The 23,970-nt window shown below is 40.1% G+C and overlaps 1 protein-coding gene across 4 annotated transcripts in view; it reads right to left on the bottom strand.

Annotated features, from left to right (window-relative positions):
• GOLIM4 (golgi integral membrane protein 4) overlaps positions 1–16,541 on the bottom strand; it is a 64,534-nt gene extending 47,993 nt beyond the window's left edge. For 2 of the 4 annotated variants that reach the window (XR_014492724.1, XM_083364419.1), the window contains exon 1: positions 15,492–16,535. Coding sequence is in view for 2 of the 4 variants with exons in the window: in XM_083364419.1 (XP_083220545.1) it covers positions 15,492–15,678 (187 nt within the window). In the remaining 2 variants the exon portion in view is untranslated. Of the gene's footprint in view, positions 1–15,491 lie in introns of all 4 variants that reach the window. The other 2 variants (XM_083364421.1, XM_083364420.1) reach the window with 2 other exon arrangements.
• Positions 16,542–23,970: the final 7,429 nt, after the last annotated feature.

The raw sequence follows: 23,970 nt of genomic DNA, 5'->3' as shown, positions 1-23,970 counted from the left end.
AGCAATATTCTTGGGATGTCTGGTGTGAATCTCTCTCTTAAGGTCATGCCACAGCATTTCAATCGGGTTGAGGTCAGGACTCTGACTGGGCCACTCCAGAAGGCGTATTCTGTTCTGTTGAAGCCATTGTTTTGTTGAATTACTTGTATGCTTTGGGTCATTGTCCTGTTGCATCACCCATCCTCTGCGAAGCTTCAGTTGGCGGACAGATGGCCGTACGTTTTCCTGCAAAATGTCCTGATAAACTCTGGAATTCATTTTCCCATCAATGACAACAATCCGTCCAGGCCCTGAGACAGCAAAGCAACCCCAAACCATGATGCTCCCTCCACCATGTTTTACAGTGGGGATGAGGTTTTGATGTTGGTGTGCTGTGCCTTTTTTCTCCACACATAGTGTTGTGTGTTTTTCCCAAACAATTCAATTTTGGTTTCATCTGTCCACAGTATATTTTGCCAGTAGTGCTGTGGAACATCCAGGTGCTCTTTTGCAAACTTCAACCGTGCTGCAATATTTTTTTTGGACAGCAATGGCTTCCTCCGTGGTGTCCTCCCATGTACTCCATTCTTGTTTAATGTTTTCCTTATTGTAGATGTGTCAACAAAAATGTTAGCATGTGCCAGAGATTTCTGTAGGTCTTTAGCTGACACTCTAGGATTCTTCTTTACCTCATTAACCATTATGCGCTGTGCTCTTGCAGTCATTTTACAGGACGACCACGCCTAGGGAGAGTAGCAACAGTGCTAAACTTTCTCCATTTGTAGACAGTCTGTCTTACCATGGACACATGAACATCACGGCTTTTGGAGATACTTTTGTAACCCTTTCCAGCTTCATGCAAGTCAACAATTCTTGATCGTAGGTCTTCTGGGAACTCTTTTCTGCGAGGCATGGTTCACATCAGACAGTGCTTCTTGAGACCAGTAAACCCAAAACAGGTGTGTGTTTTTATGGCCAATTCATGCAAAACTCCACGTAATCCCAAAGGGTTCACATACTTTTTCTTGCAACTGTAGATATGGACAAATGTTATCAGAACTTCATGGGGTACTTATAAAGAGACTAAATGAACAAATAATGTCAAAGTTTGGTGCCTGTTTCATTTATGTTAGTTATATACTTTTGGCTATTGGGATATGCCAGATAATTACCTAGTTCAGGTCAATTCAATTCAATTCAATTATTAGGGTCAGGGGCTTTAGTATTTCATTAAATGATCAGAGCTGATTTGGGCTAGCCCTGTCCTACATAAATCACAAGACTTTGACTTATCACAGTGAAGTTCTGACTGTGCAGCTTGTAAAGTCACACCATATCCTCCTACTCAAACAAAATATTTGAAAGCCTCTGCAAGCAAGTCATTGATGGCTATCAGTCTGAAAATCACACAAAGCCATTTCTAGAACTCTGAGCATTCAACACTCCAGTTAAAGAAGAAGAGAAGTGATTTAGGACAATAGGTTTCCAATATACTTCATAGCAGTTATAAGTACATATATATTTATTTAATCTCTCTTTCTAAAGTATCATCCTATTCTTCTTCTTCATATATTGTATTTAATCACCAAAACCATAAACCACAAGTTGATTTTTTTCATTTTTACACAAATAGTCTTTAAGTGGGTGATATATCCTGAATGTACAAGCAAATCTAAACAGAGTAAATGAAAAGTAAATGAAATGTTTTAGAATAATCGAACCCTAATCCATACCTAAATGATGTTGAAATGTTGAACAGGATCTGAAATGAACAATTCATTTTAGAAAATCTTAAAATATTACTGGTTTGAAGCTGTTTGCCACTGAAAATGGGGCGAGAATTTCTACATAGTGTTCTGAAATACTGTTCAGCAGTTACAGGAAGTCTTCAGTTAAAGTTATTGCAGCTAAACATGGTGCAACTATAATTACTTATGCTTTCAAACAGGCACATTACATGTTGGACAAATGTTTGCTTCAACTTTGGTGTCATTTATTCACTTAGATTCTATTTATAGATGAACTAACTTGAAGCTCTAATAACATTCAGTGAAAAATTCAGAAGGGGCAAAAAAAATAAATCACAGATTTTTAATTCTCCTTCTGTTGGGTTTCATGTTTATATTCCAGGCAAATTTGTAGGAGTACAAAGTTGTACTGCACCAGATTCTTTCTTTGTACAGTTTATGAAATACTACAAAATCTCTGACATATTTATAATGAGCTAAGCTTCTTGGAATGTTTCCAAATTTTGACATATACTGTACTTTATCATCATATTTTTGATTTTCATTTTACTGGTGATTTCAATAGAAAGGTTTTACCGGAGAATGAAAAGCTTCTTTCTTAGCTGTCATCTATCAAAAATCCCTTCTAATTCTCCCTCCCACCAAACAAACTAATGATGTATTCAAAAAGGATATTTATTCTGAGTACAGCACAAAATACAACATTGCTGCATTAACCTCTTTAGGTTAATTAACCTCATTAAGCTCATTAGCTCACTACAATCTTCACAGAGTGCTATAGATCGAACCTAAGAATTATTAAAAATATTTTTTAGGGTAAATCCTAAATCCTTATGAATTTTGCTTGAGAATAAACACTTCTAAAGTCAGTATCTACTGGTGTATATGCTCAAACAAACTCCCCCCCCCACACACACACAAACAGAACAGAACAAACAGGCCATCTATAAAAGCAGAATCTCTGTTTCCCTAAAATTTTCCACTTGGCAAAAGGAGCTCCTGAAAACCAAGAGCTTATTCATCCCTTTCCCATTCTCCTTTCTCCCTGCCACAAGGCATGGCCAAGTTGTTCAGCCGAAAGGACACTATTAGGAACTTGCCTGTTGTAGATTTCTATAATTACATTGCCATCTGAAAATAAGATATCAAACTGCATGGGATAGATAAGATTTAATTTACTATTCCATATAAATTTAATGAAATGACATTCAAAATTATATGGCTTTTGGAAGAAAATAAATAAAAATAAGGAAAATGCAAGAAGGCTAGGTCTATTGGGGATCCCATGGGGAACAAACAAGGGGTCTCTTTAAAAGAAGGCACTATGCTGTTTAGTGAACCACATGTCCTAGATAATGAAAATCTCAGACTAAGTCCCCAACATGTCCACCTAGGGATAGAAAACTCTTTTCTGAAAGCAGACCTAATACTGAACCAACTATCTGCCTCATAAGAACAGTCCTGCTAGATTAGGGTTAGGGTTACAACCATTGTAACCCAGCATTTTGTTTCTCTCTCTCTCATGGCTTCTGGCATAGTTGAAAGTGAACATGGAGATATCACTGCTTCCCATAACTGGAATTTTGAGTTACATAGTTTAGAGAAGCACAAGCCTCTAAAACTAAGGTCTGTCCTCCATGAAATTATCTAATCTCTCTTTAAAACAATCCAAGTTACTGGCCATCAGCATGTCTTGCTAATGAAATTCACAGATTAATAATTCAATGTATGAAGTACAAGTGGGTAGTGTGTGTGTGTGTGTGTGTGTGTGTGTGTGTGTGTGTGTGTGTGTGTAAAACTCCTACCCTACTTGTAACCTTTCCAAGGAAAACAAGCTGGCAAACATTGAACACAAATATGATCTAATAAGATTTATCATTACCTAGTGACCCTGAAGTGAACAGGTTGAAAACAGTCTTGCAAACACTGAACACAAATATGATCTCATAAAATTTATCACTATTAAATAGCCCTGAAGCGAACAGGTTTTAATTTAGCTCTGATTAAGCCTTCATTGACTGCTTTCAAGAAATGAAGTCCAAGTAGTTTCGTTGACTTATGCCAAGATACAAGGTTTCTAGGAGATTGTAGCATTGGAAAGAACATCTTTGGACAAAGAAAAGTAGGATCAACTGGTTGACTGTTTTAGAAGTATCTAGATCTATATATTGTAGGTTGGCAGTCTGTTCAGAAATACAACTTTTCTGGTGAGACACAAAAGTAATTTTTAAAAAATGTTTTACTTATCAAATTTATATAGCCATCCATCTCACCGAGGTGACTCTGGACAGTGCACAATAGTTAAAAAATATAAGAATAGCAAATACAAATTAAAAAAACCCTAGTAATAAATAACCAAAAAAACCCCCAGGGAGAATAAGAAATGTCCTCAACAGTGCAATCATCAAGCCAAGTCTCCAATTCCTTGGGAGCCTCAGGCCTGGTCACATAGCCTGGTCTTGAGGATCTTACGGAATCTCATATTTGCAAAAGATTAGTGACAAAGACAAAACCTCAAAAAAGTTGTGGTTGTTCCTACCTAAAAACTGTTACAGCCACTTCCTTAATTCAAGTTTAATTGCAAGATAAAAGGGGAGGCAAAAACAACCCCTTATAACTACAAACAAATAAAAGCAAAGAAAAAGCAGATCTAATACCTCTCTCCATAAAATGTCTCTCTATCCACTTACCTATCCATCTTTCTTTCTTTCTTTCTTTTCTTTCTTTCTTTCTTTCTTTCTTTCTTTCTTTCTTTCTTTCTTTCTTTCTTTCTTTCTTTCATTCTTTCTCTCTCTCTCTCTCTCTCTCTCTCTCTCTCTCTCTCTCTCTCTCTCTCTCTCTCCCTCCCTCCCTCCCTCCCTCCCTCCCTCCCTCCCATAGTGGTGATAGGTTTCTGGAGAGGTAGACAGGACATTCATTATTTGCACTGTAGCTAGTTTTTCATTAAACCAAGCGTTAGAATACCACAATCCGTCTAGGTGAATTTTAGCAAAATTTTCATTTTCTTTGAAACAAATGTCAAAAGGAGATTCTTTATAATTAAGAAAAGTCATAGACTCTTTTTTTAAAGGAGAGTTTTTCTGTACAGCACTATTAAAATAGCATCCTACTGAAGACTTAAATGTCAGCTCTGACTGCATAAGTTCATTAAATTTTGGTTTTTAAAAATAAGCAGCACAGTAAGCTCAAGACATTACATATTTATTTCCACTTTGCTCTGTTCTTGTGTGAAGAAAAGAATAAGCCAAAGATAACTATAACTTCCCATTTCATTTCAATTGAGACATGTGGAATCAGGACTATGAAAAGACTATCCTATAAGCCTCATCTTAAAAACTGTTGGGACAAATTTCATATTCAGTGAAAAATTCAGTGGAATGGACATTCATTTTCGTTCCTTGCACATCAGGAGATTTCAAGAGATTATCTTTTCTAGGATTTTCCCAGATATTGAAGTCAAGCTGATTGGTCTGTAGTTCCTGGTTTTATTTTTATTTTTTTCCCTTTTTTGAAAACTGGAACCACAGCAACTCTTTTTCAATCCTCTGACACTTGCTCCCTGCTCCAGGATCGTTTATAAAAAATCACAAAATTACTAACAGAGGCTAGGGCTACAAGCATCAACTCTTCAGTTTGTGTCATTGTAACTTGAAGTTTTTACTCCTAGTCTCATTCCTTTAGCAGCCATCTGGAAATAGGAAAATCCTACTTATAGCAGCTGTTTCACGTCATCTTCCAAGATCAGGGTTACCAAACATGAGCTGCAAACATCCAGGCAACTATAGATTCAAATTTCTCTGAAATGTTTTGCTGCCCTTAATAGTTATGTAGATTATTGTATCCCAAATCTGGTAGCAATATCCATTATAGAATCATCCCTTGGCTTTAAAAGATGGCTTATTTCTGAAATAACACATCTACACAATATACAGATGCATACAAAAGTATTGGTATCCCTCCGCTTCTTCTCTAATTTTCCAATTTGCTGTGAAATAATTTGAAACGGATTCAAGTGTATAGCATCTGCCTTTCTTTATTCCATAGTCCGTAGAGCAGACACATTGCTTTTGATGGCTGATTTAACATATTCTTGTAAACAATAAAGCAAATAAAAACATCATTCCTGTGCTGTAAGACACATCAGGGAGTAATCTTAACAATTTGCTCTGTTGGAATTGAATGTTGTGTAATTAGTCATGCTTATGGTGGCAGCTAGTGCTTATTACGCAGTCAATAAATAACTACTTGTCTCTTCTGTAGGGTTTAACTGTGAGTGATAACTTTCCACTGATTGTAGAATTAGTAGGAAAAGATCACCTTAGTCCAATGCTCTATAAAGTGCAGGAAAACCATTTCAACCATCCATGAAAGATGGTGGTCCAGCATCTTCTTAAACATTTCCAGAGTACACCTTCCATAAGTATATTGTTCCACTGTTCTACAGTTCTGGCTGTCAAGAGGTTTCTCCTTACATTTAAGTCACCAGGTACCAGTTGAGCTTATGCCTGTTATTTCTAATTCTAATTCCAAAATATGTTCTTTTCTGCAGGGTATCTTGATCCCAAAGGGAGAAACAGTGGGAGCTGGACTTTCCATATAAAGTGCCCAACATTCTTTGCATTGCACATTTCTTTAGGTCAGGCCTTGTCAGCAGTTTTACTCCATGCTGCTCAGAAAGAATCATAGAAATGATTTTATAGCCAGAATGGATTATTGTTAATTTATGTTTTAATTCTTCTTAACCCCCATTAATACTTGCTTACCGGTAATTAAAAACATACAAAGTATATTGAAGAAAATAAAATAAATAAGTTACTCCTGTTAAGCTACTATTGTTAAGTATGCATAATGTTTTAAAATTTATTTTTATTTTTATTTTTTTAATCCCATTTATATCCCGCCCTTCTCAGGGCGGCTTACAATCTAAAGCACAATGTGCTTAGCAATTTAGGATGTTAAACTATTTTCTGCATGTACTGATGTCATTATAGATTTCAAACTTTAGGTCCATGAACAGGTCTACTGCAAACAGACTATTATGCATTAGTTTGTATACAAATACATCAGACAAAAAAAATCTGTCTAATAGAATGCAAAAGATTATTTTGCTGTTGGAGACTTTCAGATGCAATAAATATAAATTGAAAAACATTAAGGGACATCACAGTATAATTTTAAGATGCTGATTCACTACACTAAACCTATATTTATAAATGTTTCTGTTTTCAGAGCCTGAGACTTAAAGACAACCTCCAACTTTCCTTCAGTCTTATTTTTAGGCAGATGTTAACGCCAGTCTAATATTAGCTGGCTGATTTTATTTGAAACATGGTGTGGTAATTGTCTAGACCTTACATGCTATCATATTTATTTTAGCTAGTCTCGGCAGGCATTTTTTTTAATTCTTCCTCAAGACCAAGGACTTAAATAGGATTGTTTCCTATTTAAAGCAGTGTATCGTGCTGAGCTAACATTCCAGTGCTCCAAAATTACATCAGTATCCATTTCATAAAAGAACAACTGGTAAAGACAGACTGGAAAAAAAACATAGGTAACTATTTATAGAGGGCCTTTTTTAATCATAATTTTGCGTGGAATTATATATGCTTAACAGTTATTATCTTAATTCCACTGAAGTCTGCAAAAAGTTCATATTTATGATCGCTGAAGTGTTTTGGAATCATGTGATCCCCTTTTGAGACCTTCTGACAAGCAAAGTCAATGGGGCACACCATATTCACTTAACAAATGCAATGTTTCACTTATCAACCATGGAAAGAAAACTCATAAAATGAAACAAACTCGCTTAACAAATTTTTCACTTAGCAACATAAATTTTGGGCTCATTTGTGGTTGTAACTTGAGGACTACCTGTATCATCATTCATAAAATAGCATATGGTTGCAGGTGATTCTCAACTTGCAATCATTCATTTAGCAGCCATTTGAAGTTATAACAGCACCGAAAAAAGATCTAAGACTGGTCCTCAGACTTATAACTATCATAGCTTCCCCACAGTCATGTGATTAAAATTTGGGTGCTGGGCAACTGGCATGTATTACAATGGTTGAAGTGTCCTGGGGTCATGTGATCACCATTTGTGATCTTCCCAGGTGACTTCTGATAAGCAAATTCAATGGGGGAAGCTGTATTTGCTTAAGACCCAATGATTCACTAAACAATGGAAAATCTGGTTCCAATTGTGGTCGTAAGTTGTGAGCAAGCTGTATTGTGAACTTAGCAGTGTGGTCATTTTAATAAGCCATGATCAAAACCATTCATGATTTAGCACTGTGAATGAACTAAGCCCCAGAAATGCTGACTAGGAAGCAGCTGTACAAATAGATATACAACACCCAGCCATGAACAATAGTCCCCGACATTTTTAAAAATAAACCGACATGTTGGCACGCACATAACCAGTTATTATTTTAGTTTGACTCCAAACTGGAAAAAAAAAGAATCTAATTCATTGTAACCCAAGTTTTCTCAATGGTAGATAGCATTCCGCTCCCACTGAACTTTCCACGGGCATAGCAAAACACAACCTTGGTTTTTGTTCTGTCATCCAGAACAGATGTTTGTGCTTAAAACATTCCTGCTGCCTTCTCTCCCTGCGCCACAATCCTCATTATCCTCAACTTATTAATGGGAACAAAAGAGACAAAGAGCAATAACCAACCCAAAAGAAAACACAGAGAATTCCAAGAGGACTATACAAAACTCATTATTCATCACCCGATGGCTGCAACATTACTTGATAATTTGCAAATGAAAGACATTTGTATGGCTTTTTGTCAACAGAAAGTCCCAGACAGAATTCCTGAATTGGATTACAAGTCATTGGATAATCTCAGACGGTATGCGTTTGTGGGTGAATCAAAGCTTCATCCACTCCAAAGAAGAAATGTAACAACAAATATAAATGTGTACATCTTTTCCCTACCATAAACACATTGAAGCATAGTTGGAAAAGTGACCCCCTACCTCTCTTCCCAGAATTTTAGCCTCCTATTTGTCTGAACAGAAGATTCAACAGAGTTTGGATGAGACTTTACCTAATCTATTAAGATTAAGTATTATCTTTGTGAGTACCTACTCAAATAAACTGCTCTGTGATCCATGAGCTGTTTCTCTCTTGACTGACCAATGGCCCTGCGCACTTACTTTACTATGAAAATACCACTGTTGGCTCCAAAAATAGAAACTTGCTAAAGTTTTCTGTAACTGGGGGGGGGGGGGAATCAGGAGAAAGGACTGGTACTTTTCCAGATTGCCAAGAACAAATTGGTAGAAGCAAGCTGACACGTTGAATTTTAACCTTGTATGGGGACAGGATGTTCGTACTCAGCAACTGCTCTCCAAATACATTCAATAAAGATGCCAAGCTATGAGAGTGGTCCATCTGCCACATTATCAGTTTCTAGCCAAAATATCTGTTTTATCACTTGGGGCACAGTGGTTGGCTTGTAAATGTCTGCCCATTTTTAATAATACTAGCATGTTTCAACCTGGGGTATTTAACAGAGTATATGTTCTATTCTGGTATATAATATATATATATATATATATATATATATATATATATATATATATATATATATATATATATATATATATATATATATAATATATAAATATATAATAGATTATTTAATATTATCTTGCACATACATGCATATACCGGTACGTATGCTTGAATGAAGAGAAACCGCTCAAAGAAAGAGTATCTTCTATGCTCCCAGATATAATTTCAGCATTTTTAGTTAAAATGTAAAATTATCAGAGAGCAAACATTCTCCCTATGATGTTTGTTAAAGAATAGCAAACTTTAGACCTGCTTGATATTTAATAGAACATGAAGACCCATCAATCAGAGATAGGGACAAAAGACAAAGAACGTGCTTCAAAGAATATCACGAGCCTAATGTTTGCTTTCAGTGTTAAAACTGAACTGAACTATTCAAAGTTACAACAACACTGAAAAAAAAGACTTATGACCATTTTTCAGACTTAGGACCATGGTCACCTGATCAAAATTCAGATGTTTGGCAATTGACTCATATTTATGATAGCTGCAGTGTCCTGGGGTCATGTGATCACCTTTTCTGACTTTGTGACAAGCAAAGTCAATGGGTCAGCCAGATTCACTTAACAACCATATTACTAATAACTGCAGTGATTCACTTAACAACTGTGGCAATAAAAGTCATAAAATGGGACAAATTCACTTAACAGCTATCTCATTTAGCAACAGAAAGTTTGGGCTCAATCGTGGTCATAAGTTGAGGACTACCTGTATGTCTAATGAACACTATAGGCAACATTATCAAACATGCAAATTTTAAAAGTACATGAACAACCTTGGATCTCTCTGATTATGAATCACAAAATACCAGCGTCTGTTCAAAGTTTAGCTGTATATGAATTTATCACCAAATATTTGATAGTCACAGTCCTTCAAATGCAGGGTATCTTTACAATCTAACCCAAAGCAAACACAGATGGGCGTTTTCCAGAGTTGTTGCCATCGCATCCACTGGTGGGGAGATTTTGTTGGTATTCTTTATTTGTAAACACTTTGCCCTTATGGAATCCAACGAAGTAGATATTCCTGCTCATGTGCTCATTTGGGGTCCTTTTTGTAATAACATCCACTCCCCAAAAGAATTCACCCAAAATCTTTAAGGTGTTCGTGATCTCATCTTGGAGATTGACTGCAATAGCATACAAAAAAATCCTTTTACTATACTTGTCTTAAGAGCTTGTCTAAGGAAGTCAAAACATCTTAACATGATTATCTCATGGAATTCTAGTAATTTTTAAATTATGTTTATTTAATTCTAAGGTCTTGCAGATGTGACATAGGAATGTTGCACGTGCCCTGCTGCCAATCTACACAATTAGGTTGTTAGAACTAAGTCAGAAAACATAATACTTATGAAGAATATATGTCTATGGATGGTTATATAAAAAAATTGAAAACATACGGATTAACTTTTTAACTGGATTGCAATAGAAACTGAATTACGCAAGCCCCTTCGCCACGACAAGGCAGTAATCCATGAAGCAACAGCAAGAACTGGACACGGAACCACTGATTGGTTCAAAATTGGGAAAGGAGTCCAGCAAGGCTGTATACTGTCACCCTGCCTGTTTAACTTATAAGCAGAGCACATCATGAGAAAGGCAGGGCTAGATGAATCAAAAGTTGGAATTAAGATTACCTAAGATATGCACATGATACCACTCTAATGGCAGAAAGTGAAGAGGAACTAAAGAGCCTCTTGTTGTGAGTGAAGAAGGAGAGTGCAAAAGTTGGGTTGAAGCTAAACATTAAAAAACCAAGATCATGGCATCCGGCCCTCTCAATTCCTGGCAAATAGATGGGGAAGAAATGAAAGTAGTGACAGTTTTTATTTTCCTGGGCTCCAACATCACCGCAGATGGGGAGTGCAGCCAAGAAATTAAAAGACACTTGCTACTAGGGAGGAAAGCCACGGTAAATCTAGACAGCACACTAAAAACCAGAGACATCACCCTGCCAACAAAAGTGCGTATAGTCAAGGGGCTATGGTCTTCCCAGTTGCAATGTGAAAGTTGGACCATAAGAAAGGCCGAGCGCCAAAGAATTGAAGCCTTCGAACTATGGTGTTGGAGAAGACTCCCGCGAGTCCCTTGGACTGCAAGGAGATCAAACTGGTCAGTCCTAGAGGAGATCAACCCTGACTGCTCTTTAGAAGGCCAGATCCTGAAGCTAAAACTCAAATACTTTGGCCACCTAATGAGAAGGAAGAACTCACTGGAGAAGAGCCTAATGCTGGGAAAGATTGAGGGCAAGAGAAGAAGGGGATGACAGAGAATGAGGTGGCTGGATGGAGTCACTGAAGCAGTAGGTGTGAGCCTAAATGGACTCCAGAAGATGGTAGAGGACAGGAAGGCCTGGAGGAACGTTGTCCATGGGGTCGCGATGGGTCGGACATGACTTCGCAACTACTAACAACAACAATAGAAACTGATGTAATAATTTTCAGAACTACTAAGTAACTAAATTAATGGTGGTTCTGTATGTAATGTTTTTGAAAAAAACAGCTCTATGCCATATAAACAAAGGCTGAAAATTTCTATAATTGCTGATATGGCTCTAATAATTAATGCTTTGACAATATTAATTACTGTGTGTTATGATCTCCAAAAATATATTTCCAACGTTCATCTCCAACACAACTGATTTTCACAAGATGGGATATCAATGTTTATGTCAGTACTAAGTGGGAATTCCAATATCCCAATTCCAAAATTCCAATGTTATTATGCTTTCAAATTCCACTTCTCAACACTGCTTCATGGAACATTCTCACAAATGCATTAGAGATTAACAACAGTTTATTACAGCATTGTGTCATTAGCCAACAAGCAAAATTGATCACTAGAACCTTATTTTTTCCCCAGGAGATTGACTTGGGTTAAATAGTTCAGGAAATCTGATTGAAATCTTATTTTAAAATGCCTCTTTTTAAATGGCTAAATATCTGATGATTCACAATTTTAAAACATGTATTTATTTTATTACCGGTAATTTGAACACATAATCTCAAATTCTAAAGTAATGGTACAATAATTTATTACACATCCAAAAATATATCCATATTTATTCAGATGTCTAATTCAATTTAACAACCTTATTTTCAGGCAGCTATGTATAATGGATCTGAGTCTCCAAATATTTGGAGCAACTCCCAATTACCCTTGCTTTTAAACATGTGAGCCAGGATAGAGAGAAATTGGAGCTTGACAACATCTGAAGGAGAATATATTATTAATCCCTAATGCAAAATATTATATAAAAGTTATTAACTCATAACTTCATCACTCAGTTAGTCTATTGCAATAGACTCGGGCCTACCTTTGGAGATAACCTGGAAGCTGCAACTGGTACAAAATGTGACAGGTTATTGCCGCACTAATCCCTGTAGGGTATTTACCCTGTAGGGTAAAATAACACCTATACTGTGCTTGTACATTTTCAGGACCAAATCAATGAATCACTATACTTCAGCACTCAGCAATATCAGTTATAGTCTTATCAAACTTGGATTGCTAATATGGTTCAATCATCTAGAGAAAGCCTATAGGGGTTCTCTTCTTCTTTGAGGTGCATTGAGTGTAGACAATATGACATGCTTATTTCATGGTAGTTGCCAAAAGAATGTGTCACCTCCCCCTTGTGGACAATGCAGAACAAATTAATCAATTTATTTCAATGAGCCCTAGCTGATTAAAAACATTTCCTTCTGGTTTTGATTTAAGTACAGTATTACTGTTAAAGTTTTGTCTTTTCTCATTCCTGTTTGTTATAATACGCTATTCAGAATTTCTTGCAATTGGGGCAAGATGCAAGTACTATCAAGAATACTCGTAGATTAGAATTCTACGTAATTCTAGTTTGGGCAGCCTCCAAACTAGATAGACAGACAGATAAGACAGATAGATAACTAAACTTAAGATTGCCCATAAAGCGACTTAGCAGCTAGTTGCTAAACTCCCATAACCAATGCCTTCCACGATCATCATAACAATAAAACAAAGGAGGAAGGGGTGGTTATTAATCCACCTACCCGCACCCCCCAACCTCTGAAGTAATTTAAAAGTCCCTGCTTTTTGGCACACCTGACTTCAGCTTTGGCTTTGGTACATATGGCTTCAAGAGAAACAAGATTCCTTCAAAACAATCCAACTCTAATCAAAATGCTACTTCTCTAATTCTTTCCAGTATTTTGAAGGCAGCCTCTAGGGTAGGCATGTCAAACTCGCGACGTCACATGACGTCGTGCAACGTATCGGAACTTTTTCCCATTGCTGAAAATGGGATGGGTGCGGTTTCTCCGTGACGCTCCAGCCCACGGGCCAGCAGTTTGACACCCCTGCTCTAGGGCATTGAAACAGACAGGATTCAGAAAACATGATAAACCCAAGTTTGGTTTAATTGTACTTTTTTGAATTTGCTAACCTAGCAGTTTAAAAACATGCAAATGTGAGTAGATAAATAGGTACCACTTCAGTGGGATGGTAACAGCGTTCTGTGATGTCATGCTGGCCACAAAATCATGGAAATGCATTGGCTCAACAGTCTTGAAACAGATATGAGCACTGCCCCCTACGGTCAGCAATGACTAGCGAAGTAAAATCCACGGGATTCCTTTACCTTATTATTGAATTAATTCCACAACGTACCAAACCACAACTCATTATTCACAAACCACAATAGCAAGGATAAAATGGATTTTAAACCAAAGTTAAATTTAACACAATCGGATGACATAAAAAACAAACTGATCTGTTTCCCACATTGTTGATTTTGGCCAAATAAAAATTTATATATTCTATTTCTTCTGAAGGATCCTCTTAAACATTTTTCTGCAAACTTTAGCTTCTACATTTGTTATGGCAGGCAAGTTGCAAGATCACTAACTTTTGAATTCCTGTCAAATTTGTATTATCCAGAAAGTATGGGGAGAGAGGGAGAGAGAGAGAGAGAGAATGCATTGGTAATGGTATCTACCTGGATAATGAAACACTTGCAAACAAACAACCAAACTCAGAGAGCACCAAAGACTGCAATGTACAGTAGATGGTCTCTTCTTTCATAAGAAAAGACTACTCAGCAAAAAAAGATATTGACTTCTGTCAATTAAGCATTTTGGCATCATTTAATTATAACAGTTTTTCAGCAGATGGCAGCACCTAGTCTATCTTAGCTGATCAGAAAAGGTATGCTTTTTCAACACTGCTTGGTACTACAAGGTACTTGAACAGGAGATAACTTAGGAATTTTAGAGCTGATGGCTAGACTATAAAGTAAAAAAAAAGAAAAAAAAGAAAGCATTGCAAATTATTTCTATTATGTGGCCAGAATACTGCATGAATACAGTCTCAAGAAGTCAAGCTCAACTTGAAAGCATATTTTATCTGTTAAAGAAACTATGTTAGCTAATTAGTGCTAATAATAGGCAATTCTTACACAATACAAAGATCATTTAAGGACTTGTCTATCGTAAGATATGACAGTTATCAAGATGATTCTAAAAGAGAATCTGGATTTCTAGATGTTACTGATTCCATTACCATTTTCAAGTGGAACTAAGAACAAGGTGAACTTTTTAAAACAGACATGTCAAACTCGTGATGTCACGTGACGTCACGAGACATATCGGGACTATTTTGCCATTGCCGGTAATGGGGTGGGTGAGGCTTCCGGATGACGCATCCAGCCCGTGGGCCAGCAGTTTGACAGCCCTGCTTTAAAAGATTGACCTAACCTCTGAATAGAATAGAATATCTTTATTGTCACTGTGCAACTCACAATGAAATTAAGAAATTGTGTCTATTGAAGGCTATGAGATATAGTTGCTACACAGAATTTCAACTCTACTAATGTAAAAGGGTAACAACTTGACAGAAAACACTAATTTTTAACCAAGCCTACGAAGAGCTCCTTGTGCACAGTTTTTTTTGTTATTTTCAACACAGTTTCAACAACCTCACAAGAATAACACACCTGCTGAGACACAAAAACTCAAAGGAGTAAGTTCTCATAGCACACTAAGTCACTTGGCTTTGGTTTAACCAACTGAGACCGGTCAGCAAACTACGGTGCAGCATCTGCATGGTGCAATGGGGAACCCAGCCCAAGTCATCAGGTGGGAAGCAGGTGGAGCTTCTGGAGGAGCTCTCCAAGGTAGGACGAATCAAAGAAGACTTTACCTTGCAACTGTGCCGAGAGAGACTCTTGATGCTGTTGATACTTGATGGCCACAGCTTCAGCCTTCCTCAGCTGGTTCTGCAATTCGTAGTACAGCATTGCCCCATAGATGAAGCCAAACACCACGGTGAGAAGCAAGAGAGACTGCAGGATCCGCTTCTGTTTTCGGGAACACATCCCGTTTCCCATAGTCCCAACCTCTGAGGTGGGAATCCAAGTCGACGTCCCCCTAGGACTTCAGCAGCAGCAGCAGTAGCATCGGGCCACAACATGAACCAAGGGAGAGGACCTCTCAGAGACCACTAGGAGGTTCTGGCACGGCTGCTGCCATAGGCCCCGGTGCGAACTTTGAACCAGCTACAACCACTGCCTGGAATTCAAGGTCATAGCAAGCGAGTTTTGCAAGAGCTTTGCAGGTTCCCAGGAGAGCGAGGGCCAGTTCCCAAGAGGCCGGTTCAGCCGTCCCCCAAGCCCGGCTCGGAGATGCAGTTCAGAAGAAACGGGACGTCTTCTAAGGCAAGGCTTGTTGTCTGTCCCTTGCTTCACCAATTGCTCGGCCGAATTTCAAGGTGAACCACGTTCCCCAGCGCTGCTCCTCCCCCGCCTACCCTCCCCGGGACTGGAGGGGGGGGTTCCTCTGCCCAGCGCCCTCTTCGCTTTGGCAGAGCTGGCTTTGAAGGGAGCCCGGCGAGACTCTTCCAGCAAGGCAAGACTCCCGTTGGAGACGCTGCAAAGCGCCTTTCCCGTTAAAGTTACTTTTTTTTTTTAATTGTTGCCAAACTGCCCCCCCTCCCACCAAAGGAAGCTTTTCTTCTCCGCTTCTCCGCCTCGCTTTGGACACCATCCAGCCCCGCCACTTACGTGTCACCTCCGCTCCCGGGCTGCTTTTTTTTTTCTTCTTCTTCTTCTTCTTTTTTCTTTTTTTTTTTTTTTTCTAGCGGGATCCCTGAAGGAAGTCCCGCTCCGGCCGCCGCCTGATTGGGCACAGCCTCTGGCTACTCCCCACCTCTCGAGAAGGGCAGAGCGCGCGCCCATTGGACGTTCGACGCGTCTGTCTGGCCCGCCGGGCGCTCTCCCCTCCCCCTTCCCCTCCCCCTTCCCTCCCAGCCGCTTCTGTCGGTTTGGGGAGAGGAGGGGAAGAGAGGAAGAAGTGGGTGGGGTTGATGGGGAGGGCGGGGTCGTCGCGCGCCAGGGCCGGAGGATAAGGCACGGGAGCGAGCGAGCGAGCGCGCGCGCGTGTGCGTGCGTTCTCGTTCGGTGGTTGCTGGTCTCTTTTCTCCGGTTTCCAGCAAAATAATAATAATAAAACCTTTATTGTCAAAGTACAACATGTGTACATTGAGATTAGCTGAGCCTCCCCCCCCCTGCTCTCTCCCCCCAACACACAGTGACAACAAACCCTCCATCCCACCACACCGTGTGAGCCAACTACACCACACACCGCCCTCCCAAGTCAATTCGGCATAAGATTATGTCCCATTTAAAAGCCTAACAGCTTTTAAATGGGACATAATGCGAACTACGGAACAAGCCGAGACTGCAGCCAAACGTTGGCTTTTTCTACAGTCTCTGGGTTGCCGACGTGGGGTCGTCCCGAGTCCTTTGCAACCCAAATATGTTCGAACTGTGGTTTCTAACGTTTATGAATGACGGTCCCTCCAAGTCTTAGATTTATTTTATTTGTTTGTACTTCAGTGGATTTAAAATATTTCTAAGGCTGTTTCGGATTGCACAGGCAGACACAAATGAGCGTGTGTGTGGGGTTTTTTTTAAAAAAAAGTTTTGCTGCGTTGTCGCAACGCCTTAGTAGTTTGGTGGTAAACGTTTAACTTTCTGGTCTTAGGAGTTTTGTAAGACTTGTTTTCATCATCCCGGTTAATGCGCGGGAGGGGGGATTGCCTTGCGAGATAATAAATCTGTTACTCTTTAAAGCATAGTCGTAGCAGTTCATCTTGGCTGATCTAAAAAAAGGTTTCAGAATGGAAAAAAAGCATCCAGAGCTGTAAGAAAGTTGAAAAAAAATCCAAGATGACGTGGCGTTGTATATTACTGCTATGAAACTTGAAATTTGATTCAAGGAGGTCTTTACCTCTAGACTTTGGTTTGAAGATGGGATGTAAATTATGGTGAGCATAATTTACTTAACTATTCATTTTCTACGTATGCATGCCTATTGCAATCAGTGACTCCCCTTTTGCAAGTTTGCAGTTACAATATCCTAACTATTCCTTTTGTAAATACTTACCTTTAAAATAAAACATTTGCTGATCAGTTGGTCTTTTAATTCTTTTGCAGATTTATTTAACTGACTAAATAGTTCCAATCTTTTTAAGTAAAGTTTTCTTAGCACTTGGTTTTTCTTTCTGTTGAAAACTTCAGTTACCTGTCATGTATGTCCATCCATTGCTGGCCTTGGCTGCCATGTGCTCTTTGAGCAGGAGTCATGAGTTCAGAAGGGCCCCTAGATTGTGTACTGGGTCTGTTTCAAGCAGTGCAACCCTATCCAAAAATGGTAAATCACCAGATACAGGAGGCTCCAAAACCCAAATCCACTCAATCTTACAACAACAATCTGTTGTTCTCAGTGGCGTAGCGTGGGTTGTCAGCACCCGGGGCAAGGCAAGTAATTTGCGCCCCCTAACCCGTGGATTTTAGCACTCGAGTCTCTTCCACTAGCTCAGGAATTCTGGGAGTTGAAGTCCATGAGTCATAAAAGAGCCAAGGTTGCCTACCCTTGAGTTAGGTTCAAGGCAAAAAAGGGTCTCTGGAGAAGAGGGAAAATGCTAGTTGAAAACTGAAACAAGGCAACTTTAAGGTGCCTCAGCTGTGATTTAGGATGAGACAAAGAGAGGACATGGCGTTGAAAATGGTTAATGGGGCATGTTTGTTCCACTCTTAGTGGATGTCAAGATAAACCCCACGAGAGAATGACCTTACAACAGATGTGAATAGGCTTGGACTACGTTTGTAGATTGAGTGCATACATCACATGGAGCGATGATGGGCTTCATCAAGATTTATGATCCCACAATTGGCTAGTTTTCTCCATCTTGTCCTAAACCCTGGATACCAACCACGGTTTATGGCTTAGCATGTGGTGTGGGGTGACCCAACATGTTAGGCAACAAACAATGACTTCCAACTTACAATGCCTCAGCTTCCCAAGGTTATTCCAAATTGTCCATATTCCAGATTGTTGCCTCCTGCAGACCCACAGTCCAGGCTACCCCCTTCCTCCCCCTTTCCCCTCCCAACCCGGGCTCGCTCGATGTCCTGGATTTCAAGTCCCAGTCATCACCAATTCGTCCAGGATCAATCAAGGATGAGGGATGCTGTAGTCGAACGTACTGGGAAGTCTCTGCTTACCTGGGAATGAATCTCACGGAACTTGCTTCGGCTACTTCTCAGCACGGAGGGGATTGGACTATAAAGTGACCTTATTAAATTCAACACGGATTCGAGAGTGGGTCTTGTCAATTTCTCGGACCTACCCCCCAAAGGGAAAACTCTGAAGTCCCGTTGACTAGTCAATTTCAGGCAGATTCCTCTTCCCAACTAGGACTAGGACAAGCGCCGTTCTCTTCCTTCCTTTTCTGGCAGAGATTTCAGGAACTTGGCGCTACCTGGACTTCCGTCCCTCTCCAGTCACCTTCCTCCTCTCCTCAATACCTTCCGGACAAGGTACATTGCCCCCCTCCCCCTCCTTACCCCACAATAGAAACCCAGTGAAACCAATTGCCCAAAGATAGCGGCTGTCTCAAAAGTGAACTTCCACGGCCGAGGGGAAGCTCCTCCGAATTCTCAACCTGGGAGCTCCCGTTTGTCTTGGTTAAGAGGAAGTTCAAGATCAGGGGCAGCCGCCGAGTGATTTTGAGAACCGCCTATCCGTTCCTCTTGCTTAAATGGAGGGTGATGGATTGGTTATTTAGATTTAACACCGACACCTTCATTCAGGCCCCCACTCCCCGGCTAGCTGAATGGGGGGGGTCGGGCTTGGGCAAGAGCCTGGCAGTGCTTTTCGTGCCTTTTGGCTGCGCACCTCGCCCGCATTTCGAAGGGAAACCATAAAACGAGACAGGAGAGAAAGCACCGCAGGAGAGAAACCTTCCAAGGGGAGAAGAGAGGCCTGGGGGTGGGGGTGGGGGGAGGGGTCTTGGGCATGACCCTTCCCTCATTAAGGCCCCATAAATTGGGGGTCCCAGCCTCCTGCAGGGGACTGGCCTTTGGCTGCCGACTCAGAGCAAAAGAGTGCGCGCAATGGACTCTGAACCTGTGGTCGGTCCTAGGTTTTTGCTGACAGAGCAAGAACGCTCTGCAGGTCAAGCCAGAGCAGATCCAATAGATTCACAAAGAATGCGAGGACCAGACCTTTGGGAATGCAGATTGATTTCGTTTCTGGGGCCCCTGGATCGATGGACTGTAGCCCCGTGAAGACGGGCGCGACCAGGCGAGTTCACGACTTCAGCAACCGGGTCTTCTGAATCTAAGAGAGATGGGGGGATCTCATCTTTACCTTTACCTCCGGGAAAGGAGACGGGGGCGGGAGCTGGGGCGGGGGGGCGGCGGGCTTGCAGGTTGAGAGCCAAGCGGAGGAGAGCCGCGGCGGGAGAAAGAGAGGGAGGCGAGACGCCGCCAAGCCTCTCCACCCGAGAAAGGAGGCGATCCGCAGCCGCGAGAGGACGGGATCCCGCTCTGGCTGGGCGCAGCAAATGCGGTTGCTTTCTATGCTCCGCCCACTCGCTCGCTCCTCCGACCCTCGGTGAAGCAGAATCGTCCCCCTCCGGCGAGCTTAATGGGCGCCCCCCCAGATGTTGCGCCCGGTGCGGCCGGACCCCCTGCACCCCCCACGCTACGCCACTGGTTGTTCTCCAAGCACAGAGAGAGGACATCAGCATCTCATCTCTATGAAGTCATAGTTCAACAACTTTCTAGCCTTTCTCTATATAGTAAAAAACAGCCATGCATATACAAAATTGTCACAACCAATAATCTGTTTAATGGCTTTTCATTTCTTTATGTGAGATAGGACAGATCTGAAATCCACTGCTAAAGCTGAATAAAATATTTGCAGAAGGAATTCCTTTGCAGCTCCTCTGCCCAGTGGTGTTGCAGTAGATTTCAAAGTTCAGGAACTCTTAACAACTTCTCCCAACTCTGCTTCTAAGTAAAGTCTACAATGTTAATCACTATCTTGATCCTTTCTCCGCTGCACCTGTTCTGGACTGTGAAATGTCAGTCTCGTTAAGATTAAACAGTTAATAATTAACAATTAACGACACAGACAAGCTTCAAATATATTCCAGTGCTGAAATGAAGGCACACCAATCATAATGGTATTACCATAATCGTAGCACAGCTAACCATCTTGCATTCCACACATCCTGTTCCCTCTCTCCCCATCTTTAGTTATAATTTGTGTTTTTATTATTATTAGAAATATCTATTTTTCACGGTTTCATTGCTTTTAATGTTGTAGGCCTCTCGAGATGTGATGAGATGGATGGCAAATAAACTCAATAATGGCTGAATTTGCACATACTAAATTACAGTTTGGCTTGGGTTTAGAACATTGCATGGACACAGCTGAAGTATATATGATGTTTGAATGTATGCTAAATGGGAGGAAGGTAATGTTAGTTTAGCTAGTTCTGTAAACTGAGCCACTGTGGTTTGTAAACAATGGTTTATATCTTAATGAAATGTATAAAGCTAGCCAATTATACATTTAGCATATAGTATACTGTATATGTAAGGGACGCGGTGACTCAGTGGGTTAGGACGCTGAGCCTGTCGATCAGAAGGTCAGCAGTTTGGCAGGTCAAATCCTGAGTGCCGCGTAACAGTGAGCGCCTGTTACTCGCCCCAGCTTCTGCCAACCTAGCAGTTCGAAAGCACGTAAAAATGCAAGTAGAAAAATAGGGACCACTACGGTGGGAAGATAACAGTGTTCCGTGCGCCTTTGGCGTCCAGTCATGCCGGCCACATGACCACGGAGACGTCCTTGGACAAGCGCTGGCTCTTCGGCTTTGAAAGGGAGATGAGCACTGGCCCCTAGAGTTGGAAACGACTAGCATGCATGTGCGGGGGAACATTTACCTTTACCTTTATACTGTATATGTACAAGTCAGCTCTGTGCTAACCACAGATAACCACTAGTTGGTAGCAAAGGTAGGATTTCTGTATTCCTTTGCTGTGGTCTACTAATTTCTGGATTTTTACAGCCATGATATAGCATGCCTAATTTTGCTTTATATAAGATCCCATTAATACCTTATGGCCACTCCTCCTACTTATGTCAGTCACAATATTCCCATGGTCTTGTGATTCCACCTGGCTCACTATTATGACATTGCATGATCCATAATTATTACCATTTGCACCCTTGTCAGCTTCCTACAAACAATGTCAATGGGGAAGCTGGCTGGAAATCACATACTTGACAACCAGATAACATCCTCATTTCACTTATTTAATGACCTGCTGTGATTCACTTAACAATGGCAACAGGAAGTGCCTGAGTTTCTTTTGATGAGTCACATAGTCACCTGACATAACGCTCTAGTCCAGTCTATGACCATGTCACTGAGCAGCAGAAATTCTGCTCCTATTGCCATCATTAATTGAGGACTGCCTGTATTAACTGTAATACTGTTTTTGTATTAGCTTTTTATCCTTGTAAATCACTGAGAGCAATTTGGGCAACAATAATAATAATAATAATAAGAACAAGAAGTTGGAAGGGACCTTGGAGGTCACCTAGTCCAACCCCCTGCTCAGGCAGGAAACCCTATACCATTTCAGGCAAATGGCTGTCCAGTCTCTTCTTAAAAACTTCCAGTCTTGGAACATTCACCACTTCTGGAGGCAGGTTGTTCCACTGGTTAGTTGTCCTAACTGTCAGGAAGTTTCTCCTTAGTTCTAGGTTGCTTCTCTCCTTGACTAGTTTCCATCCGTTGCTTCTTGTCCTGCTTTCAGGTGCTTTGGAGAATAGCTTGACTCCCTCTTTTTGTGGCAGCCCCTGAGATATTGGAACACTGCTATCATGTCACCCCTCACCCTTCTCTTCGTTAAACTACACATACCCAATTCCAGCAACCGTTCCCTATATGTTTTAGCCTCCAGTCCCCCAATCATATAAATTTTCATAAATAAATAGCTATATAAAAATGTGAAAGAACTATCCTTGAGGGTGATGGGTGACTGATACTGTATGTCAGCCTGACATACCAATTCATTCTTCCATCACAGTTACTGTAGAACTGCAACATATGTTTTTCAAGTCCATTGTAGTCCACAAGGTTTATTCTATAATAATGTTTTAAAGGCTTCACAAAATTCCCTATTTTCTGTATGCTCAATTGTGTAGATGTATGTTAAAAGTAACAAGAATGGTTTGTCATTGCTTTCCAGTGGGATAATTTTTAAACTTCCTAATCTAGTCCACACCTTCAAATTGGTCAGTAATCTTCCACCCAAGTGCAAATGAAATCAACCCTGCTTTTGTTTGTTAAAATCTGCCAGAGGTGGCCTATTACTTCTCTTCATTCTAAAATACTTATTGAGCTGAGAGCCAGAGAGATGTTGTCTTGCACAATCTGGGTTTGTATCGGTTCTATTTTATATTCTAAATATGGCATATCTAACAATGATTTTCAAGTTCATATTAGTCTTGACTTCCAAATATCCATGCCATCCAAATGTCAGGTCATGTCCTTCTAACTCCAAGACCCCTCTATTTCTCAGCAGCACCCAGTCTTCTATCTGAACCATACAGCAAGATGCAAAATCAGGTAGAACCAAACTCCCTCTTTCTTCTCCGTTTTATTTACACCTTAATATTTAACTTGTAGTTTTTCTCCTTGCCACACAAATTTAGAGACATCCTTCTGCCAGTGTTTAAATGGTGCATCAGTTGTGAAAGTAGGGATTATCTGAAACGAAAATATCATTTTAGGTAAGACATTTATTTCTATCATGGAAATTCTTCACAGCGATGACAGTTGGAGTTTCCCCCATCTTAGCATGTCTTTTTTAACTTCCTTCCATGTCTTAACATAGCTAATTTTAAAACAACATACAATTTGTATTTGGCATCATAATACCTAAATATTTTACTTCCTTCGTAATCTTAAAACCCATTTGATTCATCAGTTCGGTTTGATCTTATATTTTCATGTTTTTGTTAATAGCTTAATCTTTGATTTATTAAAATCTACTAATGCACCAAATTCCTTTAGATTTCTGATTAATGTTTCAATTCCCTTTAAAGGATCTTTGAAGGATGAAGAGCTAGTTTGGTTTAGTAAAAGGCACCAGACTAGAAAGTAGGAGACTGTGTGAGCTCCTACTTTAGTCGTGAGAGCCAGCTGGGTGACTCTCAATTCACATCACAGGGTTGTAGTTGTGGGGAAAATAGGAAGAGAAGGTGTTCACTGCCTTGAATTATTTGGAAAAATAATAAAGGCAGGATATACTGTAAAT

Source organism: Vipera ursinii (assembly GCF_947247035.1).
Source record: "Vipera ursinii genome assembly, chromosome: 5".
In the NCBI taxonomy this organism is placed as follows: domain Eukaryota; kingdom Metazoa; phylum Chordata; class Lepidosauria; order Squamata; family Viperidae; genus Vipera; species Vipera ursinii.
This window is presented reverse-complemented; position numbering and strand designations above follow the sequence as displayed.